The sequence below is a fragment of the Etheostoma cragini genome, chromosome 3 (genome assembly GCF_013103735.1).
Source record: "Etheostoma cragini isolate CJK2018 chromosome 3, CSU_Ecrag_1.0, whole genome shotgun sequence".
NCBI lineage: Eukaryota > Metazoa > Chordata > Actinopteri > Perciformes > Percidae > Etheostoma > Etheostoma cragini.
Window position 1 is genome coordinate 23,564,147 of NC_048409.1, and position 8,904 is coordinate 23,573,050.

General features: G+C 41.2%; 1 protein-coding gene across 1 annotated transcript in view; it reads right to left on the reverse strand.

Annotated features, from left to right (window-relative positions):
• Nucleotide 1: 1 nt before the first annotated feature.
• The window catches only part of farsb (phenylalanyl-tRNA synthetase subunit beta), a 16,325-nt gene continuing 7,422 nt past the window's right edge, over nucleotides 2–8,904 (reverse strand). Inside the window, exons 16-18 of the mRNA XM_034865100.1 lie at nucleotides 8,570–8,722; nucleotides 1,413–1,560; nucleotides 2–980 (exon numbers count right to left, since the gene is read on the reverse strand). Coding sequence (XP_034720991.1) covers nucleotides 215–980; nucleotides 1,413–1,560; nucleotides 8,570–8,722 — 1,067 coding nt within the window. The 3' untranslated portion in view covers nucleotides 2–214. The remainder of the gene's footprint in view (nucleotides 981–1,412; nucleotides 1,561–8,569; nucleotides 8,723–8,904) is intronic.

The window sequence follows — 8,904 nt, forward strand, 5'->3', positions numbered from 1 at the left end:
GTCAGAAGTTATAAAGGGTTTATTCAATGTTTGAAGGCAAGAATATGTTGTACTTGTATCAAAGGATGAACAGTATTTTAAAATGAAGGACCTGAGCTTTCATAATTTTATTACATGTTGGAATAGTGGTTGAAAATTGTGTTTCATATTACATCACCTATAACACCAGAAAACATGAGATGGTACCTTCCGTGCTTTATGCTGTCTGTGTGATTCAGATCTTATTGAAGGCAGCAACATCTACAGACTGAACATAATCCTCGTAGGCGGTGATGGCTTCCTCAAGCAGATCCGTGCCCACTCTCTCATCCTCCACCACGCATCCTATCTGGAGCTTCTTGATGCCGTAGCCCACTGGGACCAGCTTGGACTGCCCCCACAGCAGCCCGTCCATGCTGACGCTGCGGACGCACTGCTCCAGCTCCGCCATGTTCGTCTCGTCGTCCCAGGGTTTGACGTCGAGCAGGATGGAGGACTTGGCGACTAGTGCTGGCTTCTTGGACTTCTTGGCAGCGTACTCAGCAAGGCGCTGCTCCTTGATTCTATCCGCCTCCGCGCTCTCGGCCTCGTCGTCCGAGCCAAATAGGTCAATGTCGTCGTCGCTGGCGTCGTTTGTCGTAGCTGGGAGGACAAACTGACTCTTAGCTGATGGGAGGCTGGCTCTTTCCCTCTGAAAAGACTTGATGTGGTTGTACCAGCGCGTCAGGTGGCAGAAGGTCGAGCCGGGAGCAGAAGGGATGGCGTCAAATATTGCCGTGTCAGCATGGGATGCCACAAAGCCCTCTATGTAGCTTTTGTCTGCCAGAAAATCATTGAGAGATTTAAGGCCGCCTGCCGTGCTCACGTCACCAAACACGGTTTTTGTGGAAGTTGGACTGGATGACGGGGCCTGCAAGGATTCATCTTGGGTGGGGAACTTGTGCTTGATGACTTCCTGCATGGGGACGTCATGTGTGAGGTTGGTTTCTGCAGTGTGGCCACTGGAAGAACCAAGGCAACAAAGCAACAGGTAATGAGTCACTCAGTTGAATTACCATGCACAAACCCCAAAGCACAAATAACCTAAATTAAGACCAGGCATGCATGTACGAGCCCACACACACACAAATGCACACCATTCACATTGAAAACACAATAAAGTCTTATTTTTTTCATTCTTCTGCAGTCTTGTCTATACTATATAAAAACACAATGGCAGCACATAATGATGCTGCACATACTCTTCATCTTTTAGTTTTTCAATGCAACAGCTGACAGATAATCTGCAGCTCATTTCAACCACAAAAGCCAAACACTTGTTATCTTTATGACAAATTTCAAGCCTCATATATTTTCCTCATGAATCTCATTGCTTTCTGTTTTTGTCTGACTTCTTTGTATTTTTGAGTAGGAGTTTAGAGAGGTGAAATCACAGGAAGGGCTCGATGTCCATCTCCAGGGCCGAGCAGGGCATGGTCAGCTCGAAGCGGGTGATGACATCCGGGTGGAGGACCCCGAGACGCCCTACGCTCCTTCCATGGGCAAAGATCTCCGCGCATCGACCAGGGAAAAAGGTGGAATCTAAGAGAAAAAAAGAAAAATATAGGCAATGAATCATTACTTTAAGTGAGAAGTGAATTTTATAAACACCTCCACTTGGCACCTCTTTTCTTACTAAAGCCCAGTACATCCTTTTGCTTCCTCTTCTAAGACAACAATTATCACCTTCAGTTTTCTTCCTGACAAACTATTTTTGACCAGTGTGTTACTATCTAACATGCCATCTGTTTAATGGATCATGTTTCTGCCAATATATAGAAACTGTAAAATGTATTTGCACTTGCAGAATAGGCCTCGACGATTGTAATAAAATGGCAATCTTGATTCACCCTGTTCACAATATAAGTTTTAATAACTTAGATTTTTTTTTTAAATGAATTTGATTCTCATTTAATTTTACGAGCCGACTGCATCACAAGCGTTACTACTTTCTTCTGTGAGTTTTAAACACAGACTGTACAAAATAGGTTTTAAAGCGCTCCCAGGCTCTGCAATGCTCTCCCTTCTCTTCATTGAGGCCTGTGTACAGGCTTATGGTGATGCGCAATTTGTTATAGGTGCCAAAAAAATCTGTTTGGTACTGCCAATTTGTTTTGGTTTGTCATGGTTTGGTGCATTGAACATTACACTTTGTGAGAAAAGAATCGTGGCAGACAATCGTGATATCAATACTAAGCTAAAAAAAAAAATCGTAATTTATAATAGTGCATGCCTATTGCAGAAGTATTCATTTTTCTATTAAGTACTGATGACATCCTAGTGATGAGCTCTCATCATACCACAGAGATCGTGAGTCAATCACACAGTATGGGCGGTACCGTGCTGGCTTTCTTGTTTCTGGATTTTCTCTTGATAATCATTTGGTCACACACATTGGTTATTAATGATCAATGGTTAGTAGTGTTTATTAATTTAATGTATTCCAAACAAATCCAAAAGTTAAAAGGATTTTTTTTCTTAAAAGGCTTTCCCTTTAAGAAGTGAAAAACAAAGCTTTAACAGGGTAGAAACTAGGGCTGCACGATTATGGCCTAAATAATAATCACGATTATTTTGATCAAAATTGAGTTCACGATTAATTATCATGATTTGTTGATTTGAACCAGAACAACATTTTATTGTCACATAGTCTGCACATAACTGCTTTCAAATCTATATTGTGCTAAATTCCTCTTATGTTGAAGTTGTACATACATCTGGCTGCAACACATGTAAATGAAAATTATCTAAAATAAATCGCCATTATATATATATATCTCTCTCTCTCTCTCTCTCTCTCTCTCTCTCTCTCTCTCAGAAAGCTCCTTCACTTGTTTTCAACAATAACAGATTAAAAGAGCTAGGGAGAGAGAGGGAGAGCGATGGATATACTCAGAGTGACGACTGGGTCAGCAGAGTTGCACATGTCATGTACATATATAATGTCTGTATCGTCACTGCGGTGCATTTTTATGAACTATGATATTCTGGCCATGGGCCATCTCCCGCCCAGGTCCAGGAGGCTCCGTATCACAGGCTACTGACACGCTTCAATAACGCTGGTACAAATACAGGTTTGTCTCTCATGCTTAACAATATACACCTGTGTTAATAACAATTAAAACTGTGGACATGTGTTAGAAGTGTGGACCGCCGCTGTGTCTCTTTGTGTTGCTGGGAGCAGTGTGTGAGTGAATGGGGGCGGGGCTGCGCGGAGAGTAAGAAGAGAGAGAGTAGATGAGAGATAATAACACAGGCACGCAAAATTAAACCATATTGATGTAAACAACGTTGCTTTGTTTGTGGAGTAGCAACGGATGCGAGGACATTAGGTGCACTGGTGCAACCTAGGAAAAATGTAAGTTGCACCCTAGAGCCCTGTGAGCTAACAGACAATAACTAGCACTGGTCACTGCTGAAAAACAACACAGACGGGACAAAATGTTGCGATTACTGATAAACTGGTAAACCTTGTTACCGACATATAACCGACTGCTATCTGTGGAATTTCCTCACGTTACTCTGTCCTCCGTGACGGTCTAAATCTAGAACTGACTGGCCCATGATCAGACAGTGGTTTACGGAGCGGCCGATGGGCTTTGCAAAAAAAACAAACGAGCGCTCAATGAACGGAACAACACATTTTACATTTTTCTTGATTACGCAAATTTGATTGTGGGATGCCAAAATCATCATCGTGAGTAAAATGTAATTAATTGTGCTGCCCTAGCAGAAGCACAGTCCTGCTTCAACCCTGTTAAACCTTTGTTTTTCACGTTGTTTATGTGAAAATGCCACAAGTCTACTTTAAAGCAACTACCTTTGCAGGCCATTTCATCATAATTAGATTTTCTATCTTGGTCACTTTGATTCACACATTTCTTCTCAAAATCTGATGGTTAGTATGTACAGTCAATTTGAAAGTATCACTTTGTTCTAAAACACCAACATGCCAAAGTGACAGACGGACTTGTCAGACATTTAACAAGATGCAGGGGTTGCCATGACAACAGCCCCACACACAGAGACATGGCATTCTCCCATAGTGCACTGCTTCTTCCCACGCTGCCTTGCTAATGGGTTCCAGAGCCCACTGCATAGATATTCACTCATCACTATGGATGAAGGCTTACCAAAGACATGGACTGTACTTTCAACAGTCTTATTTTGGTTGCCTGTTCTGTGTCTGTTGGGTGGAATAAATCAGTAGAATGTGCTTGCGTTGGTTCACACGTCATCTACTTGTACTATGAGCAGGATGCCATGGCAACTATATAAATAGCTCTGGTACATCTTAAATAACCAATCAGTCAATGAAAATCCTACACTTGAGCCAGGCCACTTTCCGCCCACTCTCCTCCAACTTTCATCAAAGCTCTCTTCAGAAAGGAGAATTTGACAGTTGCATTAGATAACCAATATAACTGGCTGATGTTGCCAACATTTTGCCATAGGATTAATGACTTTTTGAGACAACTGGACATTAAGTTCACCCAGGTTCTGACTGAAGCAAGAAAAACCTGCAGTCAAGTAAAGGCCTCATCCTGCATGAAGGACCTGCTTACATACCTAAATTGAATATTAGTATCAGTGACTTTAATTGATCATTAATTGATCTATCAATTGTGCTATCTGGGCATCCGACGGTCATCAATTGTTGGTTACGATAACATTACGCTCACCATAGTAATTGTCGATACTGTATATGAGAGTGCGGTGACATGTCTAAAACAGACAGACAACAAAAATTACAAATAGGGAAAATAACACGCACTCAGACGACCAGGTAAAGAAAATGGATGGCAATATTCTTAATTTTTGGTCACTCCCGTGAGAAGTCCAAAATCATCAATGTGTTAGTCCGCCCTCTACATGTTTCTACACTTCCTCATTGCTCTCCTGTATAACAAATCTCTTCAGACCTAGTAACTGCAGGGTTTCCACCGGGAGTCCAAAATGCTGCGTCACAAACCTTTTTACAATACTCTCCCTCTGCAACAACAAAGAATATGTCCGTATTTCAAACCTATTTATTTAGATCATCATCCCACTCCCTTCTCTACAACCTATTAAATCAAATTATTTTTTTACACTGCACTGAAACTTTTATTTGTGTCTTATTCTATTTTAGACCCTTTTTAATTGACCTTTCATGTTTAACGTAAAGCTTTCTGAATTGCCTTGTTGCTGAAATGTGCTATAGAAATAAAATCTGTCACCAGGGACTGGAGAAAGCTGTGGGCCTCTCTAATTTGGAATCGAAAGTGTAATGTTAAATGCACAGCAATCTCGCCATTATATCATAATGCTGTCCGCGTGAAGAGGATTCTGTAACCACATTTATGACCGCTTTACCGGCATTGCCGTGACTCACTGTGACTTACTTGCAATTTTTTTGCATTTGTTTTTGGTTTACTCTCCTCTTATAGTCATTTTTGTCACGCAGCTGTTTTCAGGTGTTTTTCCAAATCGGGTTACATTACCTTGCACAGGCATGGAGGCCTTGCCAATAGTAATGTGTGAATTCTATCGAAGCGCGTGTCTTGCCTAGAAGTTGCATGGGTTCTATTTTAATGCTAGTGAACACGGTGAAGCATTTAGCAGCTAATGAGGCAGATATTTTCCCCAGGAGTTGGTAGAGACCAAAAACAGAGCTAAAAGAGGTGGACAGAAACATGACTTCAAATGAACGATTATGTTTGACCCGGAAGAAGGCTGTCAGTGCCGCTATGCGTGGGTTGCTTCACCTTATGTTTTTTTAAAGTTCTATTATGAAATAGCCCAAAAAAAACTTAAAATAATTTTGAAGAACAGTGCCTTGGATTTACTTTTTTTCCACACTGAATGATAATGTTTCTCTGCAACTGCTGGATGTATAAATAAGAAAGTATCACATGGGCGCTTTCCTGATGAAGAGATTATTGGCCAAGACGTTGCATTGGACACAGTTGTTGAGTGAAACACGGGCATCTGCCTCTTAAGTGGTTTCTTCCTCCACTTCGGATCCCCTGACTCGCTATTTTATCCTTTTTCCCTCTGCTGAGCGGAGGAAACCCAGCAACATGTATTCCCTCAGCCCCTCACTCTCTATGTGCTGGAAGTCATTGGGAGTTGGGGAGTCATGGGAGTGATTGTCCAGTAGTGTGTGTGTGTGTGTGTGTGTGTGTGTTTGTGTGTGCGTGCTTGTAGGAGTCAGAAGGACAGTCTACAGCACCCGTGGGTGGGTGTTGTATGTGCCAGTCTCAGCCTTGCTGCTAGGCACTGCAGTGGGTGACGTGACTCCTATGCAATCTACCACACTGCAGACTTTACAGGCTTTCATACCCTTTCTTGCTTAAGCCTCCCCAGCCTCTTCTCCGGTCTCATCTCATATCCACTCCCCTGTCAGCCTTCCCTTCTCCTTACCGCTCTCATTCGCTGATACTTGAGCCCATTGATTTGTAGTCTGAATGGGCCAACAGAAAAAATATGCTGCAGTGTGACCTTGGAGCATGCAAGCCAAGGGGAGAGGGGAAAACGAGATGGGTGGAGAGGTAGATAGGCTGGAATGAGAGAGAGAAAGACGAAGGACTGAGCAAGAAACACAAAACTCAAATGTTGTATGAGAGTCTCTCTGGGAAAATGCACGCAGATTGGCCTGTGCAGTGCGTCAGACCCTTAAGTCGAACATTTCTGATTACTAATCTTGCAGGAACAGATACATCAGAAAGAGGAAACCCAACTGCCCAAGTCGTTTAAACACAGTTTTGTTTCAAGTATTATTGTGCCAGTCACATGTCACCACTGGTTAATGTAAAATCAACTTAGACTCTACAGTTTGCAGGAGTTTTTCCTCTATTAATGTGAAAAACAGCCTTTCGGGATGAAGCTCAAAGGTCTCAAAGACTTCGAGTGCGGATGCAACATGACTGTCCTAGCCATCTCACTCATAATGACACTTCAGAGAGAACAATTTTGCACTCTTACTCTAATGCATTACATCATTAGCGACACAGCGAAGTTTTCTGAAATTAGTTCTTGGCCCACAACCCATGAGTGACACCTTTAATTTGTATAGAGCGAAGCGATGACATTGTACATCACTGCTATTTGGTATGCATCACTGAGCAGCGTTATCTTGAAATATTAGAGTAAGGTGACACAATTGGTGATTTGGGTAGAAGAGAAGATAAATTAAATAGAAATGATGGAATTGTGGTTCAGAGGGGATAAGCACTATATAATCTAAATTTATTATAATTAATTTTTATAATTATTTACCAGATAGAACGCACAAGTGACATTTACCTGTTAGCATCAGTAGTTTTGACTATAAGTCATATCTGTTTAGTTTTAGCTTGTGTCAACTGCACAGAAAAACACAGACAATGGCAGATAGCATCAGATGAGACCAGAGAAGAGAAGGATGACTGTGCACACAACATTTTCATTTGAATCATTCTGTCTAAAGACATCCATGGAGCTGTGACCAAGTGTTTTTGGTTCATTACGATGCTGTGTAAAAAGTCTGGTGGTATTTTAATTTAATCAGAGTTTACGGTTTCAGTGTAAAAAATGTCCAAACATTTGGACAATCATTTCTCCTTTGCCTGGGTAGATCAGGTCAAAGTAAACAACATCTTATTGACCATGCTGGATTGTCAAACTTATACATTCTCAAATTGCTCAACTTTCCAATCAAAATATGTTGAGAGATAAATGTGTAAGGAGAGAAACAGCCAACCATTTAATTAAAAATAGAAAAACATAATCATTAAAATACTGTAACAACTACATCCCCAGATGATACTGAATTTCATAGGCTAATGTTGTATTGATATTTGGAAGCTAAAGATATGTTGTCCAATAGTAATGTGTTATTCTCTGGTGAACAAATGTGAATGATCTCAAAACTAGCTTTGCATTCCTGTACTGCAATTTGTTATTACTTATCAGCGACATATACAGCAATACGGTTTATCTGCAATATGCTAACATTGTCAGATTGATCTGTCTAGCTCTAGCTACAATACAGATGAATGAAGCAGATGAAACCAGAAAAGTGATTCAGCAGTTTAAAGCCACATTAATCACCCGTTTTAAGTGCATCAGAACTATCTCATCAAAACTCAGTATGATTACAAATTATGATTATAAAAGTATGCATTGATATTGCTAGCCCATGTCTCTGCCACAGTTATCAATATTATTGTTTTCTCTTTGAAACTAACAGCAAAATATTGCATGTTATTGCCCTGGAAGTTGTACCCCCTCAATAAATATGAGTACACGCTGGGTGCCCATATATAAAGGTTTACTCCTCGCCGCTATGGGTTCAACTCCAGCCTGCGGCCCTTTGCTGCATGTCACTCCCCCCTCTCTCCTTTCAAGTTTAAGCTGTCCCATACAAATAAATCGCCTAAAAATGCCCATCAAATAATCTTAAAAAAAACAGGGTACACAACACCCTGGTAACAAAGAACAAGATATTTACCACCAAAGCAACCACGTAAGTATATTCACATAGACCTGATTGTTGGTTTCCAACCCCTTCCCTTTCAAGGCTTCTTACCCTCTGCAGCCTGGATGTGGTAGCCGTCCCCGCAGGCCGACCTCACCTCCAGCAGTTCCATGGTTCGGTCCAGCAGGCCATGGATCACCTCGAAGCCCGGACTCTTGTTGTAGTAAACAGCACAGAAACGCCGGCTGTTCCTCGCCCCAACGTCTGGGTGGTGGGATGGGTGATAAGGACATTGAGAAAAGGGCTATAACAATGAGTGACTTACTAATATATATCTTACTAATATTTCAAGCTAACATTGTTTTATTTATATATATACAGTTGTGTTCGAAATAATAGCAGTGCCTTTAGAAAAATGAGTAAATGTCAAAATTCTTCAAAGAAAT